This window comes from Lissotriton helveticus, chromosome 7, assembly GCF_964261635.1.
Source record: "Lissotriton helveticus chromosome 7, aLisHel1.1, whole genome shotgun sequence".
In the NCBI taxonomy this organism is placed as follows: Eukaryota; Metazoa; Chordata; class Amphibia; order Caudata; family Salamandridae; genus Lissotriton; species Lissotriton helveticus.
This window is the reverse complement of record NC_136068.1, coordinates 1,737,891,555-1,737,915,050: the sequence shown is the minus strand read 5'-3', so window position 1 is coordinate 1,737,915,050 and position 23,496 is coordinate 1,737,891,555. Positions and strand designations below refer to the sequence as shown.

Here is a 23,496-nt window from a genome sequence, read left to right as displayed (position 1 = left end):
GGGCCGGCAGAGGAGACACAGCATGGAGCATCTCCTCCCATCCCATACCTCAGGAGAAGAGGTTGAGTCCTTGGGGAGGTGCTGATGCTTTCGAGCAGCACAATTAACAAGTCTTAGGCAGGGGACTTGATCTTTAGTCTCTCACAGCAGGCAACAACGATCGGATAAAAAGCTACGGGCGCGGGTGGGGGCGTTTGGGGAGCGGGGTTAGTGCCAACATTCTTAGTTTAAAAACTGTAAAGTGACAGACCGGATTGAAATTGAAAGTGTAATTCTTATGATATTCCAACACTCTTTTTGTTGACGTGGCTCGTGATTGCTATAGCTGGAGGATCAGTGTGGACAGGGAGGTAGGAGTCTGCCGGCCATGCAGCGCAGTAGAGCCCCTTACCCTTCGTAGGCCACAGCCCGTTAGTTCCCCCACGATCCCAAGTCGTGTCATGAGCTTGTCATGAGCACGGGGCGCTGTGCTCGCGCGCCCCCCCTTCCCCCCCAGCACAGCGGGGGAATTACCCCCGCTGTGAAGGGGTTAAGGCTAATGTATTTGCTTTCAGGGCCTACATGCAAAAGGGCCTCATCGATCTTCAGAAGATGTTTAAGCCACACCATCAAGTCAGATCCTTGAGATCAAATAATGTTAAACTTTCTCAACTTCCTCACATACACAAGGCTAAAAGAGATAGATGCGCCCTGGTCTTCTTTGTCTCCAAGCTGTGGAACACTCTTTCCCTACACTTGTGCTGTAGCCCTTCGGAACCTGTTTGCAGAAAAAAATGTATAACCTTGCTGTTCAATTCCTGCTTTTAAAACACCTCACTTGCTGACTTTAACTGCTTGATTTCTTAAGTGGCACTAGCGCCGGGACGCCTCTTCGGAATCAGCTGTGCACTCTACAAATTTCTTGTATTGTATTATATTATATTGTACACTGTTTGTGTTGACTTTTGGGCATGACAAGCATGGTTCACAACTGTACTATAACTATCATTTGTGCCACACTAGACGCTACCCCTCTGGCCACATCTTCTAACTCAGGACCAAGGGAGGGCACCCAAATCCCACACAGCTCAATCTAGCTACCTGGCTTCTGAGATCTTAGAATTAAGACACCTTTATCTACCACAGGAATACATGGGTTTTCCCAAATAAACACATAGACCAACAATACGCACATTTAATGCAGTGCAATGGAAAGGATTTGCACATTACTTTTTAAATAAACAAATCAAACCTCTATCACAGTGAAATACCTCATTGGTTATCTGTTCCATCTACAGCAAGTAGGAATTGCTTATACATCAATCAGATTACATTTAGTGGCCTTAGCAAAATGGACAACATATGCCACTTTTTAAAGTTCCAGTGATTAAAGCATGTATGAAAGCACTTAAGAGTCAGTCCACCTTCCCCCCCACAAACACCAGTCTGAAACCTTGATATTGTGTTCTCACTAGACTCCTGGTACCATCCTTTGAGCCTCTTTATTCCTGTGGCCTCCAATTCCCCACATGGAAGGTAACCTTCTTAGTAATTATCACTTCTCTTGGAAGAATAAGTGAAATCCAAGCCTTTACATTGGAAGAGCAGTTCTTCAAACATTTCCAACAAAATTGGTACTTTTTTTAAATTTACTTTTTTAGAGTTTTATATAGCGCGAACTAGACCCGAACCGAATCGGGTATCAGATCGCTTTACATAGCACCAGTTACGTTACATGAGGACACGCATTCATTTTTAGGCACAGGGAGTAAGTGATTTTCCCAGAATCACAGGAGGTTTTGGCGTTGTTACCGAGACTCAAACCCAGTTCCCCAGGTCCGAGGTCGAGCGCCCTAGCCGTTAGGCCATTCATACTAACCTGAAATTCCTACCAAAGGTATTGTCAAATTTTGATACAAACCTAACAATATATCTATCTCTTTTCTACCTTAAACCAGATTCAGTAGCAAAAAGAGCTCTACATATATCAGATGTTAAAAGGGCATTAATGTATTACTTAGCGAGAACTAAGTATTTTCCCAAAACGCAACAACTCTTTGTTGCATTTGCACAGCCACAGCAAGTCTCCCCTATATCCAAAACAGGAATATCCAGATGGATGCTTAGATATATTCAGACTTGCTATCACAAGGCAAAGAGAGCACTACCTACAGCTCCAAGACTTCACTCTGTATGCAAAAAAAGGAGCCTCAATAGATTATTTTTTTTTTTTTTAGCAAACACCCTACTAGCGGACATTTATAAAACATCTACATGGAATAACCCACATACATTCACAAAACCTTTTTTGTTCGTCTTAGGTAATCAAGAAGCTAGAGTGGGCCAAGCTGTCTTGTGAACATAGCGGACATTTATAAAACATCTACATGGAATAACCCACATACATTCACAAAACCTTATTGTGTTCGTCTTAGGTAATCAAGAAGCTAGAGTGGGCCAAGCTGTCTTGTGAACACTTGTTCAAACCTCTCTGTCAACCTCTAGCTAACCACTGCTTTTGGAGAGCTCTGCTTTACATTCAATGCTAAGCATATGTATCTACACCCAACACATGCTATGATTACCCTGTAAGTATCTATTCGTAATGTGTGCTGTGGATTCATATGCACCCACCCTCCTTCATGGCAGCTATTGATTGACGTATGTTCCAATCTATTGACGTTTTCTAATATTCGCTTGAATTCACATATTTTCTGTCACTATATTGCTCTTATCCTAAGCCTCACCCAATGATCTAAAAACAATCTAACAAAGAGCTGATTAACAAACGCAACACAGACCATTGGAGGAGTCACTATACATCGTGACTCGAAAAACTTCTTTGATGAAAAACAAGTTGCAAACATCTGGCCCAACTCTAGATTGGCATGTACGCCAAGCATATGTACCTATGGCACTACATGCTACGAATAGATGCTTACAGGGTAAGTAACATTCCTTCTCTTGTTACACTAGTTGATGGCACAGTAGTGCCATAGTCGACATTTGATGTTTCATGCTATAGGTGGATTTTTGGGATATCATATACCATGGTCTTATATGAAAGTTAAATAAGGCAATTAGGAGTAAGCCAATTCTGACTTATTTTAAGGTCAGCGCACATGCCTGGTTATCAGGATCCCAGTACACAGAGTAAAAAAAACATAAGCTTTAGACAAAACAAAATAGGAGTGACCACGCAAAAAGAGGCACTTTATCACACTCATACTATTAACACCCATGGTATGTTATAAGGTCTGCCCAGGTCGTCATCAATCCATGAATGGTCCCCTCTGCGACAGGGTATTCATATTCCAGCTTTGTTAGACTGTAGTCTCACATGCTCAACTGCAAACGTGTGCACTAGCTTGTGTGCACATTTTCAGGTGCAACAGGCCCAGAAATTCTTATACTAGCTGTGCATAAGTTGGCTTTTTCTTAAAAGGCGAACACTGGCGGTTAGCACTCGCCATCCATTTTAACAGGGCTTGGGGTGAGTGAGACTCACTAACAGCAGATGTCTATATCTAGATAACCCAAAATGAGAACAATATAAGGGCATTAAATGAATGGCACACATTTCTCACAGTATCCTTAAGCATTAGTTCATAGTGGGTTGTGCAAAAGAGTAGCTCTTCTGATCTAGATGTTTGGTGTGAACAGCATCATGTGAAAAAATGTGAGAAATACATCTTCAAACGGTTAAATAGGCATTAATGTGATCTGACGGATCTAAATTATTCACAACTTGGAAGCAACCTGCTATGTTGTTTGTCAATGGCGGCCAGTTATTCAAGCGGGGGGCACACACTCACATACACTCACCCATCTACATGCACACTCACTCACACCCCATGCATCCAAAAGCACGCACACATGCACCTACCTTTCACAAGCACACACACCCTTTCACTGCATGCACTGACAAATACACATATATTCACACATGCATGGATGCACCAAACATTAAAAAAAATGACAGTTACCTTTTGCCACGTCTTGGGGAGGGAATCTTGTTGGTTCCAAGATGGTTGGGATTGCTGCCCAATGTAGAAAGGTCATAGAGTGGCATGGAGTTAGTGAGATTTCTGACTCCACACCACTCTGTAACGCGGTGTCACTAATAGACACTTGGCCCTAGGCACTTCAGGACGTAAAACTGTGGCACCCAGGTCTTAAGCTGTCAGGGACACCCTCTGCTCACTCATCACGAGGAGGAGGGCCTTGTGGTACTTTTCCATTTAGAGAAGGTCATGTCCACAGGGCTGTGACATCTTCAGCCCAGCAAAGTTCAGCTCAGGCAGCCAAAAGCTTGAAAATTCAGCATATGTCTAGCTCCTGGCTGACTGACTTGAAAATAAAGCGTGTCTGTAAGGCTGACCTTTCCTCAACCTGCAAAAACAACAGTTGAAGGACAGAATGCAGAACAATGTCATACATTCACCCCAGTACAGAGATCTGGGCCTAAATCCATCATTGTTTTGCACTCCACACCACCCCAGTTCAGACATGGCCATATGCAAATCAGCCTTGACCCTGTGCCTCATGGGAAAAGCCCAGCCCGAACTGCCAAGCCATGTCTTTCCTGGACCGGAATCAAGCATCCTAGGACCAGTTTCTGGCTATCAGCCGTCATCAGCCAGGATAGCTTGACTCCAGTGGTGTGGAGAGCACGGAACTCAACCTGAGAGATACTCTTTATATTGGCCAAAAGGTGAGGAGGCATAGTCCCTATGCCCTTATGGACGGGCTACTGCTGCTTTTTGTAAGACTGGAGTACAGACTAAATGTAACCATGTCCTGGATCCAATACTGCAGACTCAACTTTCATACTTCACTTTCCCAGGATACCTTGATGCCACCAGAGCCTTCCTCATCCTTTCCACAATGGCTGGCTTGGTTGCAGCGTTTGCCTCATTTTCAGTACTGAACAATTGCTCCTGTGGCCGAGTGACTGGGGTCTTGGTGGCTTTCATCTCAGGTTGTACCGGAGGTAAGTAGTATTGCAGACTTTCTTCAATGAGTATTGTGCACCTGGAGCATGTGAAGGGTGCAGTGCGGAATGAATGAATGAATGAATGAAGGTTTTATAAAGCATGACTGCTGCTCAGCAAGGGTGTCATGGAGAATCCAGAAAGTATTTTAAATTAAGTCTTTGAAAGAACATCAATGTTTTTAATAGAGAAAAAAGGGAATAATTGTTGAAGAGTAAGAGATAAATACCCTATGAATAGCAATGTTTGAACACTGCTCTGAATAGAAGATCCAATGCCAGCAGGGGTGTCTGCAACCATGAAGTGTTATCGACAAGTTAGAGAGTAGTCGCTGTGCACTATGTGCCACCTGCTTCTCTGACCTGGAATAGAAGGGGTTGTTATTTGTGTAAAGATTTCCGGTCCTTTCAACATCTGGAAATCCACCCTCCAACCCCCAATATTCTCCAGCAGGGTAACATTTCCTATGACATCACTTTCCTGGTACCCAAGTCCCATGGTGAAGAGTGTCCATCAAAGAAACAGCGGCACTGGCATAAAATGCATATATAGACATCTTTTACTGGCAAACACCCATTATTTAGCTACGGAAGGTTAAAGCATAGGTTCTGCGTAATAATTGCTTGACGCTTAATAAAAATGCAGTTTAATTATTATAAAATATCTAGGAAAACATGTGACACGCTGTTTTGGTAACGTGTTTTAGACCATCTATCAGCAAAGCTTCTGAAGCAATGAAATAATTTTTCCATATTGGCAACCCCAAGGTGCCAAGAAAAACAAGCATTGGCAAAGCAAATAGTTTAATATTTGTATTTGAGCTCTGTCAATAGCAATAAAATGGTCCTCAATATTGAAAAGCAATTTAAAAAGGGTCCCTCTGTGTATAGAATACATGGATGGTTGAAATAAATATATGTAATGATTGAGTATACTTGTCAGATGCAAAACAGCAGTCCCTCTTGTATTCAAATAGAGAAGAAACGCTACACATAAACAGCCAATAAAAGAAGGTGGCACTAAAATAGGCTGATCCAAGATGTGATTGACAGTGTCTCAATCAAATGGCTGAAGCTTCCTGAGCCAAGGAAGCAAGTGGTCGTAGGACCCAGAGCCCATAGAGCCTGATTATGAACTAACCCTCACATCCGATATCAATTCAATACTGACATGTTTGGTATTTAGTGGATGCAATAATTATCACATATTCTGTATTGGGGAATAACATGCAGATTTTGATGCTTAGTGTACCAAAATCCACATGTGCCTTTACATACCAGAACTTTTCCACTTGTTTAAATCCAACAGGATTGACCTGATAAAGATGTAATACAAGTGTGATCTTTATCGTACCTTGTAATTACTGGGTGCAATAAATATTGCACCACTTGTAATCCTATGCAAATCATGAGCCTCTTGTAAACAGGCCCATAGAGAATGTATAGAATGGGATATGTTTGCCATTTTCAAGTACATTTTCAGAATTTAATGACAATTATGGGAAATTACAGAAATGGATTGAAACATGAATTGCTGGTATCTTTCTTACCTTTTGGAAAAAAGTCATGCAAGGTCACACAAGAAGGCGGGTCTAGCCACTTAAATGATGGTGTGATTGCTTATAGCGATGTTGACTGCGCTGCTGTATGGCTGACAGTAGACTTACATCACACTGAACACCTCCCCAGAGATAGATCACTCCTTTATAAAGGTGTTAGCCTTTTATACCGTGCGCATGTGTAGCAATGCGGGAAAATACACCTTTTCTGCACTGTCACCCCTGATTATTAGGTCGAGCATTCAAGACCTCTTGTATATACTTTAGTGTATACTTATATGTGTATGTACTTTGTGGGCTCTAGAGATCATCCCTAAGACTTGTCTGCTTCCGCTTAGGGACTTTTTTCAGTTCAACTGCCTCTAACTGTCTTGATGGAAAACGACCAGCAGAGGTCAGAAAAATACAAGAATTGCTTTCTGCTAAGGGACTTTCTTTTTTTAATTTGTCAGTAAAATACCACAATCATTTTAGCATTCTCTAGATTCCAGTCCATAGAAATAGTCTTCCACGAGCACCTGTAGACAATAATATTTTTTTCAAATCTTTTATTTTCAGTGACATTACCACCGAAGGCCCTGCTTTTATATAAAAAAAACAGAGCTTTGGACTATACCATTTCCCACTAAAAGGCAATATTTCTCTTCAGGTGTTCCTATACCTGTCATGTCACGAAGTTTGGTGCTTACTTTCCCTCCATGTCAAAGAACTGTATATGTTTCAGCACCCAGGCTAATGTGCTGCATAGCTAAATACATATAAGGTCCCAAAGGCGAGACTGATTGCATTGCAAATGCTTGCTTTCTTTGCGCACTGTGAGGGTGCTATTCACTGATGCAGTGCATATGACCTGGGCGTTAAATGGTATTTGTAAAAATGGTTTCACTCAATTAATCTACTGTGGCAGTAGCTTTGCTGCATGAGAGAAGCTTGATTTCGGTTCCTTGCAACCAGCTACACTGCCATAATTTGGGGAGGAGGTGCCTGCTCCATTAGGACCACGGGTGCCATATCAGATGGGTTTTTATCCTGCTTTAATGATGTTGAATGTGTTAATTTTTCATTTTTATTTTAGCTTTCTTTTATGTTACCGGTAGATATCTGACCTCAGGGGAGCCTGAGTCAGGACTCAGAGGTTCCTGGACCCAGGTTGGGTCTTTTCTAACAATACCTTGCTGTAGAGTGCCAAAACCACAACCCCTGCCATATCCCTCTTGTATGGCCTGCTACTAACATGGCAGGAGAATTCATCCGTGCAGCGGGTGTGCTGAAGGCGTGAAAAAACGCAAGCCCATCTGAGCCTGTCCTTATCTGGATTGCACAAGCGCAAGCACCCCCTGCCAATTCCATGACCCATGTCAGGTCAAAATTCAGCTATTTTAGAGAAGATCTTCTCTCCCTCAATACTGCAGGTAGGAAGAAAGACTGCACTTACCTTGAATGCCATTCGATCATGATAAACTCTAATCTAATGTGTCAAGGATGCGCAGCTCAGGTGGGCCATATGAGTCACAGGGCTGCTGGGGCAAATCTACTAACTGGCTCTCCTGACTGGGCTCCCAAGGGAGCCAAAATGACAAGAGGAATAATATGCTCACCTTTAAACACCAGGCCTCTAGTAAAGCACTGTATTGAATTTTAAGTTTTTATGGGTTTTACTGGGTCTGGTGGCTTACTACACTAATGCGTCCAATGTAAGGGCCTGTGTTCGATCTCATGGTCACAGGTTCAAATCCCGGTGAGTCCACTCACCTTTCATCCTTCTGAAGTCAATAAAATGAGTACCATTGAGTTGAGTAACAATAAACGTCTGTTATTCAGCGGCAAGATACCCTTGGGTGAACGTGCGCTTTACAAATGCACATGTTATGGATGTTCACAAACCGTCATTTGTGTTTTGTGACAGAAACATGGTTGCACCCCGCATCGAACCCTGAACTGGTAAAAGCCAATCCAGAGGGATATGCTAAATTGAGACAGTCGAGACCTAAAAATCGAGGCGGTGGTATTGCTATAATTCTCAAAGCCGCATTTTCAGTTGACTGCAATCCTGTACCTTCTGCACTCTTTAAGGCAGTCACTTTCAGTCTCAAAGTCTCAAAACCCCAGATGTTTAAAGGTATGTTGTTATATCACCCACCAAGCCCTAGATAAACATTTGCTCAGGAAATAGGCAGTGTCTTTGAAGCCAATATTTTGTCTAATGACTTCACAGCCCAGGAGATTTTAACTTTGATCTAGAGGTACCAGAAGATAATGACTCAACAGTACTTCTACAGGCTTTGTCAGGCCTGGGCCTCACACAGATGGTCAAGGGCCCCACTTGCCAAGCAGGAGACACATTAGATGGTATCGTCAATATTAACACTGCCTTAGGCTGCATTAGTGTTCTTCCTCTCACCTGGACAGACCATAGCACAATTTTATTTGACCTAGAATTGCAAATCATCAGAATTCGGAGTGTCTCATCAAATGACAACCACACTAGCTTGGTATGAAATCCAACAGCAGTCCTTCATTTCATCCCTCAGGAGTCAGTATCAGAAAAATCACAGGATATAGATATAGCAGTAACCAATTATACAGGCTGGTTAGAAGGAGCTGTTAATCTATTAGCCCCAGTCAGAGTGTCTAAATCTGGCAGGAGCAGTCTTTCAGCCCCCTGGTTCTCAGTTGATCTAAAAACTGAAAAACAAAGATGTAGGTGACAAAAAAAAGATGGTGGAAAGATAGATTACAATGAGTAAAAAAAATGAAATATAAACAAAGTTTGATGGACTACAAGATCATGATTAAGAAGGAAAAAGCTTCCTAAACAAAAGGTAGAACCTGCAAAAAGTCTTCTAAAGAACTATTCCAGGCTGTTAAAAAAAGTGACAGCAAAATAATTCCAACAAACAGAACAGAAGTCAAGTGGTTTGTAACACTTTAGTTGACTTCTTTCAACATGAAGTCGAAGAGGTGTATAACAGATTCTCAAAGTATATTCCCTCTTCCTCTACTAATCTCACCCCTTCTTCAAACGATTCGGTCTACTCCCCTAGACGCACACAGTGAGCCACTCTTGAAAGAGTTTATCCCACCCATCAGAGAAAGTAGTGACCCAGATCAACGCTGCTAAATCTGGCTCCCGTTACAACCCTTGCCATCCAAAGGAGACCAAACTGCCTCCAGATATTATCACCTCCAAATTATTTGAAATCTTTCAACCAATGTTTAGACTACCACCTGGAAGAAAGCATTGCTGCTTCCATCAATTCTAAAGCCCTCCCGTAACCATTTGGACCCTAATAGTTACGGTCTCGTATCTCGGCTATCTCTCAGCTAAAATGGTAGAAAAATCATGAACAAACAATTGTCAGAAACACATTCTGCATAACAATTCATAAGATCCTACCTAATTTGGATTTCCCAGTGCCATAATACAGAGTCAGCATTGATAAAGCCACAGAGGAGGGCAGAGCAGCCCTCATCCTCTGAGATCTATCAGCAGCCTTTGATACCATTAACCAACGGCTGCTGATAGATCATTTGTCTGCGATTGGTGTTACTGGGGCATCCCCCGGACATGCTAAGAAAGTTTCTCCAGGGTAGAGAACAGTCAGTGGCATTAGGTGAGTTTGTTTCTCAGCCTTTCTCACTTCCTTGAGGGGTCCCCTATTATCCCCACCTTGTTTAATGTCTGTGTCATCCCCATTGCACAAGTAATTAGATCACATGGTTTCTCACTCACATGTTATGCTGACAACACACAAATAGTCGTCTCTTTGGCCTGGGACGAAAATGAGACAGGATCCAGATTCCATGAATGCATGGTGGCCGTGAGCTCTTGGATGAGTAGGAACTGTTTGAAAGTGAACTCCAGAAAAAGTGAGGTTTTGCTAGTTGGCTCTCATTAGGTCCTTTGGACCCTGAGTTGGTGGCCGCTGGATTTAGGTTGTACTTCCCGTCACCAGTTATTAAGGCCCGGAATTTAGGGGTAGTTATTGATAATGCACTAACTTTTACAGATCAACTCAATGCTGTGACATTCTCTTAATTTCATGCATTAAGTACCATAAAAAAGATCCTACATTTTATCCCCTCAGAGCTGCAAAATATGGTAGTCAGCTCACTAGTACCTATTAAAATAGACTACTGCAGTGGACTGCATCTAAACCTGCATCAGCACTTACTGAACAGACTGCAAATTCTTCAAAACGCCACAGGACGACTATTATTGAAGATTCCAAAATATCAGTCAGGGGCTGAATCTATCAGGAAGTTACACTGGCTGCGAGTAAGACAGAGAATTACTTTCAAAGCGCTATATACCATGCATAAAGCATTACACAACCAAGGCCTAGTTTTTATTAAAAACTGTTTCTGCTGGTACATCCAAGGTAAAACACTACAGTCCACAACAGCCAAAAATGCCGTAGTCTCCAGGTTTGAAAGATCTTCCTGTAGTAGAAGACGTTTTGTAATTGGAGCAGCAAAGGCTTTGAAATCTCTCCCCCTGCAAATTAGAGCCCATTTCAAAGTTTCGCGTGAGTTTTTTTAAATTGAAGTCCACCCACAGGTCAGTGGCAGGTAGTCCTGGCAGCCATGGATGTCGGTAGTATAAATTCACACTTCAGCCCACATATGACATTTAGCTACCAGCCACTGGTGCATTTTCTGTACCAATTACTATGTCCTTACAAGAAGGAGAAATATATTCATGTTAATAAATTTTACAAGAGTGCTCGATTGCCCATAGGCCCCTTGGTGCTAGCTTTGATGCTTTGAGGAATAAACCGAGAAACAAGGAGGATTTAAGCTCATTCTGCTTTAAACAACCAGGTTTTCAAAGCCTTCTTAAACTTAAGTAGATTGGGCAATGAAAAGTGCCTTTGCCATCTGATAAATCTTATTTTATATATATTAATAGGTCATCCCTTAAGTGTGCCTAGTAAGTTCACAGGGCAAAATGCCTAATATGTAAAAAAAAAAAAAAAAAAAAAAATGTTCTGCACTACACACTTTAAATATGTGCTATCACAATGACTGGAGGTCTAAAAGCTGTTTTTACTATGTAGGATTAGACTGTATTCTCTAGGAGCAGGCTTGGATATAATTAAACCTATTTTGTATCTCTGCTTGGAAAATGATAGAAGCATGATTCAAAGCTATTTTGTCCACTCCACGAGCCGTTCGCAGCAAAAACCAACCCTAGATATGGGAATGTATTCACAGATTCTAATTTATCTGTCCCTACATATATGGTATTGAGCTTCCGTTTCCCTGGGCCACATGGCATGATAAAAGGTTTTTTTAAATTCACAAGCAGATCTAGAGCCTCCATATATTGGACAAAGGTTTTAACAAGTAAGTGGAGGGCATTAGGTGTGCGACCCATAAGGACCGCATCATCTGCGTATAATAAAACCGGTAATGGTTGCCCCTGGATTATTGGCACATCTGGAGTCACTTGTTTTAAAGATTTAGCTAAACCATTGATATAAATAATAAAAAGCAGGGGTGCTAAAACGTACCCCTGTCTGAGCCCCCTACCTACTTTAATAGGTCCAGATACTTCCCTACCCATCCCAATCCTAACTTGTGCTTTAAGGTCAGTATGGAGATAGGCCAAAAAATTAACAAGAGCCTCATCTAGTCCATAGTCCAAAAGAATGGACCAAAGTTTAGATCTATTGACCAGATCAAAGGCGCATGAAAGATCCATAAATGCAAGGTAAATAGGGGACGATCGAGCAATGTTATACTTGTCAATTATCAACTTCAAATTCAAACATTGCTCCACCGTGCCCACCTTGCTCCTAAATCCCATCTGACAAGGGTCCAATAAGTTGCTATCTTCTGTCCACTCTAACACCCTATTATAAAGGACTCGCCCCAGGATTTTTAAAGTGTTATCCAAGAGTGAGATCGGTCATTAATTGACCGGATCTGACCTATCGCCCTTTTTAAAGATTGGAACTATCGTGCTAGTGGACCAAGTGTTAGGCATAGGCACTGAGGGCAGACTGTTAAAAACATTAAGAAGAATCGGTGCCCATAGATCCGGGCTAAACTTAACATCTATGGGGAGTCCATCAGGGCCGGGAGCCTTGTTGCCAAGGCTCTGTCTGATGGCTACTTCTACCTCATGGAGACCAATCTGTAGACAACACAGTTGACCAGGAACAAAGTTTGTTGATTCCTCGATTGGTGTGGCATATATTTTGGAGAAATGGGCCTCCCAGACACTGCTGGTTATATTACAACTAATCAAAGTTAATTGTTTGCCCATGTCTCGCATTTTCCTGACGGCGGTCCAGAAGGGGCCACTGCTCTTCTGGTTTGCACTTCCAACCAGTGACTCCCACTGTTCCGTCAGTAATGCAGCTTTCCGTTCGGCTATTTTAAATTTGTAATATTTCCTAGCCGCCTGTACCTCTACTGTACATCTGGGTTTAGTAGTTAGTGCCCTGCGCAATGCCCTGTTTGCCAATGAATAGGCGAAATCGAACCACCTTGGATCTTTCTCTTTCTTTGGCAAAGGGACTGATAAGCACGTTTTTATTACAAGACATAATTTACCAAAGTCCGCGATTATCCTGAGGCAATTCCCATCAGAGGATAGACAGGAGTTGATCAGGTGGGAATGTTCCTTTTTCACATTTTCTAATAGGGCCCCACTATCAACTCCCCTCCATTTTAATCGCAGACCGTCTTCTGAGGGTGTAATATCTCTTGCACCATTTAAATTAGCGTATACAGGGCTAGGCCCTAGATGCAGGGTAACTGTGAGAGGGTTATGGTCTCCAAATGGTGTTTCCAACACTGTGGACTTTATTATACGATCTATTAAGTGGGAGGGACATAAAAATAAAATCAATGGTTGAGGAACAATCTCTGCCTCTAAATGTAGGGGCATGATGAATACTCGAAGTGTGACCTATTTCCAGGGCGTTGCTGAGGATGTGCTCAGTTAACATATTTTCTAATTCAATACCCCTTCGTTCCGCTTGATCTAGTTGAATTTTTCCCTCAGACCAATAGTTCTTTGTAATTTTCGTGTTGAAATTCCCCCCAATGAGGATCCCTATCTCCTCCTCTTTATCTAAGTTTGATTACAGATTACATAAAATCTTAGAGAGCGCTATCAAATTCTTATTAGGTACAGAATTAAAATCAATATTATAAAAATGTATTAAATAAATCCGGGTCTGTCTCTTGAATTCGAGGACCTGTACATTCAGATTCTCAACTGATAAATCTCTGATAGTGCCGCCTGCCAATATCTTAATCCCAATGAATAATCCACCTACTGCACGGCCAAAGTTGGGTTTGCGTGCTGTCACACTAAAACAGTGGTAGCCCTCTATATGTAAATTTCCTGTGGCCCATGTCTCCTGAAACATAATAATGTCTTTACCATCCAATAGCTGTACCCATTGCGGGTCTGACAATCTTAATTCTAACCCAGCAACATTCCAGCTAAGGATTGTCAAGTCAGAATACCTAAAGGGGCTGGCTAACTTATTCCTAACACCTTTATCTATGCTCGGCTTAGCTTTGATCGGTGTTGGGGTTACATCCACTTGTATGAATGTGGGTGGGGAAATATGATCATATGCTGCTATTCCCTTAGCGGTTTTAACTTTTGTAGATACTAAGTATTCCCTTTCATCGTTATTATTTGCCTCTTCAGGTTTAGTATTACTATCCCTGTTCCCCAGTCAATCTTGATCTTCCAGATTTGAGAAGGCTTGTTCAAACCGGTTGTATGTTGTGATGTTATATGTATGCCTCAACTGTTTTAGCATTCAGGTCTCTGCTGTGCAGTACAGAGATAGCACCTAACCCAATAGGGTTAGCGCTGATGACAATCTCTGGATTAAGTTTTGGATTGAAGTATGCCATTTCAGTAGCATTCGCAATGGCTTGTTTAATTTTCTTAAAGCTTTTCTCACATGTATGTGACCACTGAAATGAAACATTCTTTTTTGTCAAGTCTCTCAATGGAGCACTTACAGTGTCAAATTCTAGTATTTATCTGGAACAGTAACTATTAATGCCAATAAATGAAAGCACCAAGGAAAAGTATTGTGGTGGATCAGCATTTGACAGTGCTTGTACTTTAGCAGGATCTGATGTCATACGTACCCCCATCCAGAAAAGATATGGCCAAAGAACTTTAGCTTTCTCTTATTAAACTCACACTTGTCTGTATTCAAAGTCAAACCTGCTTCGGCAAGTAAACAACATACTTATGTAAGAGCTTAAATATACTAATTTTGTGTAGATCCATAACCAATGTGTCATCTCTATAAAGGAACGCTTTCATGACAGGCTGTTTGATACGTCAAATTAGGTTTCTAAAGAGTCCAGCAGCAGATGATACACCAAAACCTAGTCTTTTCGATTGAAACAGACTAACGTGTAAAAATGGGTATAAAGTACCTGCAATTGTTTTCGAGTTCCAACTCATGATAACCTTTATTTAAATAAAGGTGATAAAATACCTTTGCACCATTTAATTGCGCTATCATGTCAGCAATGTGTGGACCTGGATGTAGTTCTCATTCAATTGCCAGCTCCTTCACCATCCTTTTCATGCACTACTACTATGGGAATAACCCATGGCGTTGGCCAGTGGGTCGCGCAATAATATCATGTTTAAGTATTGATTCAAATTCTTTTTCAACAGCTGCTTGCAGATGAAAAACAGTTTATCTATGTTTCTGAAAAGCTGTTGTTTTGTCTCTGAGCAACAGGAGGAACATCCTCATTAAAATGAAGCTTTACTTTCATAGTCTTAAGGTTTCCCAAACTATGAGAAAGCGAAGGGAACAGACTTACTATTTAGTGGTAAGCACTCATGTTGTAATTCACGGAAATTAGTCCTATATCAGCAGCTGTGCTGAATTGGATTAGTCTGGCACATGACACTGTGCCTCCAAGCACATAGATTGGTGCTTGGACCTTGTTCTCTTGTATTTTATTGTCAGCACAAATGAACCTTGACTTTTTAAGGGTGTTGAAGTAGGCCTTATATACACTTTGGTTTTCGATGACGTCAATTGCGGCAATAGAGAAAATTCTGTGTAATTCTCCTCATGCATTATGTTTATGGATGCACCACTGTTGATACTGAAAGGTATCGAACAAACATTTACTTTCAGCGTAATCTTTGGACAATGGTTGGATTACTTTGGTGCTTAGGCATGTCGATCTTTCATTGACGGACACTTTTCTTCACAAGCGGCCAAACCAACATGGGCACGCTTTTCAGAGATAAACATCGACATAACACAATAATGGTCTTCACTTTCACTTGATAATGAAGCAGAAGAGCTGTTTAGCGATGACTTAGATGACAATCAACTTCATTTTGTGTTGATTTGTATTAACTGATGTCGCCACTTGGCCTGGTCGGTGTACCTCAAACATCGCTTCTGAAATGGTCTGGCAGCCATTTTGTCTTCGTGGCGGGACACACGTACTTTTTTCCTTCCTTTTGTAAACCATCACATAATGGTTATCCTTCCCACAGCCTTTACATATCTGTTCAAGAGTGGGATATTTGCCTTCGTGTGGTAACGAAAATACACATCTAAAACATAACATCTTCTAACACGTGGACATCACTTTGTGCCCTTTTGTCTTTTGTTTTGTGTTACTATTCATATTCAAGACATTAAATCTGGGCACTCCTGGCCTCTATGTCAGCAGCTTGTCTATCAGCATGCTCTTTAGCTCTGGCAGCCAATAATACTCGCTCAAGACTAAGAGTTTCTCTCAGCTTTCACCTTCTGAATGACTCAGATGCATTGCTTTTACATCATTAAATTAATTGAACTTGCATTGTCTGATGAGTGAGTCGAGTCTCTCCACAAACTCATCATTGTCTCACCAACTTTCTAGCTTTCTTGGTTGTAGATGTATCATTCGTTACCAACATTTAGCCTTGAATTAAATTTGAAATCCAATACTTCTTTAATCTGACGATATTTGGCTTCTTCGTTTGTTTGCCACATTTTCTTTAAGGCTTCTTTTACTCCATCACCTGCAAGATTTTTGAGATAATTGATAATCTTTTTGTTATCAGTCTCTTCAAGTGCATCAATTAAATCATCAAATTCCTCTATCCAAGCAGTTCCTTTTCGGTGTTATTGAACAGTAGTGGTGGTTTTAAGAAAGCGGCAGCATCATAGCCATTTCTGGGAGTGGCTGACATTGAGGGTGGAGCTCTCTCCCACACTGGTTGCTGTCCACTAGGACCTGCTTCATACATACCATCTCCAAGGCCCTGTGCTTTTCTGGCTTTTGAGTCATCTTGGTTAGTCGAAGGAACTGTGACTTCCCTCTTGGTCTCCATGGGAGCCCTTCACTTTTCCGGTGACCCCTGGAGCTGTTTTAGTAAGCAGATGACTGTTTCTGGTATTTGACTTGCTTTGTTTTTCTTTTTTTTAGGCGTCTCTGTGTACCGTCTGACACCTGGTTGATCCCTGGCTCACAGTGCTTCTGATCACCGCATTATCGTGCAACTTGCTGTCGCTATTTGCGGCTCTTTCAAAACCTGGTTTCATCTACCTTTTAGCATTATAACTTAGTATTTCATATGACTGTATAGTGCATAGCAAGCGCGGTACCTTTATGTAACGTCAGACCAGCAGGTTTTCAGTTACTGATATGTAGATTTCTTTGCAATGCTTTCATTGTTTCCAACTTCTTTATGGCAGCTGGAGTTGTGCTTTGACTCCACATGCGTTAAGCGTCGACCCCATATTTCGACTGCAACACAACGCGGCATGCACAAGCAGTTTGCTTGGACCTCGGAAAAATCACAGGGAGAACACTTCGGGTTACTTATCCCCTCTCTTCGCCTGTGGTAACGTCCTCCCCAGCCAGGGTACCTGCCAATGAAAATGCCACACATGGAGCTTAGTATTACACATCTTTACTCATGTGCCTGTAACACCAAACTCAGCATTCAAAACCAGCCTTCACTGCATTCCCTCTAACATGTATGTCACAGTTAACGGAGTCTATCAAGAGCCGAAAGGGTTTTCTAACATTTCTAACTCTGAAGACACTACAGCTTGGATTATAAAAGTCTTTAAACACTTAATGAAAAACACTTTTTAAGATATGGAGCAGATATGAAGCATGTAAAAGTGAGTGAAATATTTCTCATAACTATGTGGTGAATGGTACTTATAAATTCAATAGACTTATTCAAGTCAAGTAATAATTAAAAAATAGCAAGTCGTGAGACTTGTGAGAAAATTGTGGCTGATGTTTAAATTTATTCACACACACGAGTAAAAGGAAATCAAAAAGAGATCAGAACAGGTGCATGACAACATTGCAACAGCATCTGCCCAATGATGATGTTTCCAGTCCGGCGCGTTTAGAGCATAGCACTGAAAGCTGCCCAGAGGGAGATCAGCAGGACTGTAGGGAGCCTTAGGGATCCAAAGGGCATCATTGCAAAACAGACCTTCTGAAAGAGAGGAAAGACAAAGGGAGAGAAGGGTGAATGAATCTGGTCACCGTAATGGTGTAATCATGGATAATACACAATTGCAAGCAAGGTGATACATTTGAAGGCAATTGATGACACATTTGTAGTCACATAGAAGAAAAACATTTCCAAAAACGGTACAAAATGCAAGAGCTATCTGTACTTGAAAAATAAGTTAAATCAAATTACACAAACACTGTGCAGCGTAATCTGATACTGGAACATTAAGGTAGAGAGGGGAGATTGAATGCCAGAACATACAAGCACAATATTAACAATATGTAATGCAGAACCATCTCCGGTGAGTTAAAGAAGTACAGGCCAGTGTTACGTGTTCAGGCCAGTATTGACAGCATCAAATCGAAATAACAATTTAGAAATGTGCCCGCCTTTTGGAGGATTGCATTCTGAGATTATTCTCCGAGTAGTTCTATTCCACAAAATGGGAAACTGAGAGCGCTTTGGGAACCTTACAATGGATCCTTTGCCACTATTTGTCTGTTTGTTTTGTCTGTCTAACTGAGGGACATTTTCTGCTCAAACTAGACTACTGACAGGATCACGGAGACATTTTTTTATACAAGAGGCGAGTTCTAATAAACAAGCATTGGCAAATCAAATCGGTCTTGCCTGTGCAAGAGCTTTTGGCTTTGCCAATGTGTTTTAGCCATGTTGTACACCACTGTGGCTGCTTTTCAGCTTGACTAAAAGTTGGAGGAGTAGAGGAGAGTGGTGTGAAGTGCTATAGAGTGGAATCGTGTAGAGTAGACTAGAGTGTTGTTGCATAGAGTATTGTGTATTGGTGTAGTATAGAGTGAAGTCACGTGAGTGACATAAAATGAGTAGAGTGGATTGATGTAGCGAGCATTGGAGAAGGATGTTCCAGAGTATAGTGGTGTATAGTGCAGCAGCATAGAATTCAGCTGTGTACAATGCACTGTCGTTGAATGCAGTGGTATAGATTAGAGAGTTACATAGTAGAGTATGGTGGTACAGGGTGGAGTAGTGCAGAGTAGAGTAGAGTTGAACAGAGTGCAGTGGCATAGAGTAGTGCAGAGTAGAGTGGCACAGAGTTGTACATAGTAGAATATAGGGCCTTAGAGTGCAGTGGGGTGGAGTAGAGTGCTGCAGAGTACAATGGCATAGGGTGGAATGATGTATAGTGAAGTGACGTAGAGTGCATTGGCGTAGAATAAAGTAGCGCAGAGTAGACTGGCATAGTGTTCAGAAGAATAGAGTGCATTGTTGCAGAGCAGAGTTGTAGAGTGCAATGGTGTAAAGTGGTGCAGAGTGCATTGGCATAGAGCAGAGTGGTGTAGAGTAGAATGGCATCAAGTGCAATGGCTTTGAGTACAGTGGTGCAGAGTTGAGTACAGTGGCATAGAGTGCAGTTGCATTGAGTAGCATAGAGCGGCTCAGAGTAGTGTGCACTGGTGTAGAGTGTTGCAGAATTTAATGGCAAAGAGTGCAGTGGCGTAGAATGCAACATATAATTTAGCGGCATAAAATGCAGTATTGTAGAAGGCAGTGATAGATTAGAGTGGTGCAAAGTAGAGTGTAGTGGCTCAGAGTGAAGTGGTGTAGATTAGAGTGGCGCATACTACATTGGTGTAGAGTGCAGTGATGCAGAGTAGAGTAGAGTAGAGTGGCATAGAGTGCATTGGCTTAGAATGCAGTAGTGCAGAGTATGGTGGTGCAGAGTTCGGTGGCATAGAGTGTGGTGTTTCAGAGAAGAGTGTCATAAACTTCAGTGGTGTAGAGTGGCGTAGAGTGCAATGGCATAGAGTGCAGTGGCATAGACTAGATTGTTATAGACAAGACTGGCATTGAGTAGTGTGCCAGTGTTATAGACAAGACTGGCATTGAGTAGTGAAATGAAATGAATGAATGAAATGAAAATGGATTTATAAAGCGCATGGCTGCCCGAGAGCGTCCCAGCGCTGTAGAACAAGGAGTACTGAGGAAAGCACAAGAATGTAAGAGTCCTGGGGAAACAGAAAAGTTCTAAGAAGTTTTCGAAACCTAGTATAGCTTGGTTCAAGACGAATCCTCACAGGGAGGGCATTCCACAGTGTTGCCGCATTCACTGAGAATCGGCGACCCCCTGTACGGGCCCTCTTGATTCTCTAGATGATTGCCAAATTGCCATGGTCAGAGCGGAGGGATCTGGAGGCTTTATAGGGGCGGACCAGATTCCCTAAAATAGGGGGTCCCTTCCCCTGTAGGGACTTATGGGCAATACATAAGGATTTAAATTTAATTCGTTTGTGAACTGGTAGCCAGTGAAGGGCTCTAAGTTCCGGTCTGGCTGAAGCTCTGCGCGATGTGCCTGTCAGCAGCCTCGCAGCCGAGTTCTGGACACGTTGAAGAGTATTGATGGTAGCTTCTGGAGCGGCCAGATATAAGGCATTACAATAGTCTAACCTTGATAGGATTAGACCTTGGATAAGTAGCTTTCTCGATTGCTCTGGCAGCAGCGGTAAGATTTTCCGGGCGGAGCGAAGTAGCCCTATACACGTGCCCGCTGTCTTTTTTGCTTGGGTTTTAAAAGACAGATCCTGCTCAAACCAAAAACCCAAGCTTTTGAATTCCTTCTTTGGGGTGGGAGCAGTTCCCAAGCATGCAGGCCAGGTGGAATACGGCAGCGAGGTTGTATGGTGGCCTAACAGCATAAGTTCTGTTTTTGCTCCGTTCAATTTGAGTCGAGATCTATTCATCCAGGAGTGCATTTCTGAGAGGCATGAGTGAACATTTTCCACACAATGTTTATCATGGGAGATCGAGACGACTAGTTTGGTGTCGTCAGCGTAGGTCCTCCAGAGGGGCCATATAGACATTAAATAAGGTAGGGCTCAACGATGAGCCCTGTGGGACCCCACACTGGAGGGGGATCACTTTGGAGCGTGCTGCACCTTCCCAGACCTGAAAGGTTCGATTCTCCAGGAAGGAAGTAAGCCATCGCAGCGCCGTGCCTGATACTCCCAGAGAACTGAGACGGTGGATTAAGATCTTATGATCCACCATATCAAATGCTGCACTTAGATCCAGGAGGATCACAGTGTGTGGCATTGAGTGGAGTGGCATAGAGTACACTGGCGTAGAGTGCAGTTGCACAGACTGCAGTGGCGTAGAGTAGAGTGGACTGGTGAAGGGTACATTGGCGTATGGTATAGTGACATAGAGTGCAGAGTTTAGCGGCATAAAATCCAGCAGCATGCAATGCAGTGTCATAGAATGCGGTGGCGTAAATTAGAGTTGTGCATAGTAGAGTGCAGTGCTGCTGAGTGGGGGGTGCAGAGCAGAGCTCCATAGAGTGCAGTGCCATAGAGTGCAGTGGTATAGAGTATAGTAGAGTGGCAGAGAGTGCAATGGCATGGAGTGGCGTAGAGTGCAGTGGCATAGAGTGGAGTCATGCAGAGTACAGTGACTAGAGTGCAGTGATGAAGAGTAGAGTGATATAGAGTGCATTAGTGCACAGTAGAGGGGTGGAGAGTGCAGTGTTGCTGAGTAGAGTGTCACACTGCAAGAGTGAAAAGTGTTGTAAAGTGCCTTGCTGTAGAGCGCAGTGGCGTAGAGTGCAGTGGTGTAGAATAGAGTACAGGTGTGTGGAGTGCATTGGCATAGAGTGCAGTGGTTTAGAGTTCAGTGGCACAGGGGACAGTGGCATTCAGTGGAGTGGCGCAGAGTGGAGTTGTGTGGCGTAGAGTACAGTGGCGTAGTGTAGATTGTTTCAGAGGAGAGTGAAGGGCGTATAGTGCAGGGTAGAGTGCAGTGTCATGGAGTGCAGCGGCCTAAAATTCTGCATTATAAAATGCAGCATTGTAGAATGCTGTGAAGTAGATTAAGGTGGTATATAGTACACTGCAGTGCTGCAGAGTGGATTGCTCCTGAGTAGAGTGTCATAGAGTGTAGTGGTGTAGATTGCAATAATCTAGAACAGAGTAGAGTGGCTTGGAGTAGAGTGCAGACTGGAGTGACATATAGTGCAGCTGTGTAGAGTGGAGTGATGCAGTGCATTGATGTAAAGTGTAGTGATGCAGAGTAGAAGGTTGTAGAGTGCATTGGTACAGATGTTCAGTGGTGGAGAGTGAAATGCTGCAGTCGAGTGTTGCAGAGTGCAGTGGTGTAGAGTGCATTAGGGTAGAGTGCAGTGGCGTATAGTAGAGTTATGTAGTGTACAGTGGTGCAGAGTAGAGTTCAGTAGCATACGCTTCAGTGAAGTAAAGTGCAGTTGTGTAGAATGCATTGGTGTAGAGTGTCATAAAGTAGATTGTTTCAGAGTAGAGTGAAGTGTTGTAGAGTGGTGTAGTGCAGGGTAGAGTGCACTGATGTAGAGTGGTATAGAGTGCAATGGCATAGAGTAAAGTGGTGTAGAGTGCAATAAAATAGTGGTGCAGAGTAGAGTGGCATACAGTGGCTTGTCGTAGAATTGAGTGTTCAGAGTAAAGTGCATTGGCATGGAGTGTATTTGCATAGAGTGTAGTGGTGTAGAGTGCAGTGTGCAGTGTGGCATAGAGTGGAATTGTGCATAGTAGATTGGGGTGATCTACACTGGAGTAGTATAGAGTGCAGTGGCAAAGAGTGCAGTAGTGTAGAGTCGCGTGGGGTATAGTGCAGTGTCATAGAGTAGAATGGTGCAGAGTAGAGAGGCATAGCGGGAAGCAGCAAAGTGTGCAGTGGTATGGAGCAGTGCAGAGTGCAGTGGAGTATGCATGGTGTGGTAGCACGGTTCTATATCAGACCACCCATTTTCCATTGAAATTACCATTAAATATGCGCAGACATATTTTTTACAAAAAAAAACTATACAGTGCAGAAACGATAATGTTGGGAATTTGCATCACCTTTGTTTAGATAATTTCAAAATATCTGTTTCCAACACACTTGAGAATTAATTCAGAAATGTTCTAAAATACTTGCACAGTTAATTTAAATATTGTGCTTGAAAAAACATCCATTCCTATCTCCAGTATCCAGCAAGTTTGTCAGATAGATCCTCTCACTTTGAAGTCAGAGAAAGAAAAGTAAACACCCAGCTCCATGGAAGACAGAGACTGACATTTGACCTCAGACTTTGAATACACAGCAAAAGTGACAAGAGAATAAGAAGATTTACAGGCCTGTTTACTGAAAGGAGTACTCAGGGAAGAATACAAGGGGAATTGGTGTGAAAATGCTTTGCTCCTTGGGAGGGGCAAACTTACCCTGGACAGCCTAAAATGAATAAAGCCAGCAAATAGAAAGCCAGAAAATGTGAGTTGCAAACCACAAAGCCAAAGGAAAGGAACAGATGGAATGGTGTCCCAGAGAAGCTTTCTGAATGTCTCCAAGATGTCTGTAGAACTCCTGCGCTGTCTGTTAGGCTTCAACTTAAAATCGTTACGCTGGATACTCGCAAACCACTTTTGTCCTGAAAGTGCAACTTCCTGAAATGTCTGTTATTTTGCAACATTTTCATGGTATGTCAT

The 23,496-nt window shown here is 42.3% G+C and overlaps 1 protein-coding gene across 4 annotated transcripts in view; it reads left to right on the top strand.

Annotated features, from left to right (window-relative positions):
• Positions 1-23,496, top strand: part of LOC144770723 (lens fiber membrane intrinsic protein-like) — a 162,832-nt gene that overhangs the window by 111,087 nt on the left and 28,249 nt on the right. For all 4 annotated transcript variants that reach the window (XM_078655455.1, XM_078655457.1, XM_078655458.1 and 1 more), the window contains exon 3: positions 4,826-4,972. In XM_078655455.1, coding sequence (XP_078511581.1) covers positions 4,826-4,972 — 147 coding nt within the window. The remainder of the gene's footprint in view (positions 1-4,825; positions 4,973-23,496) is intronic.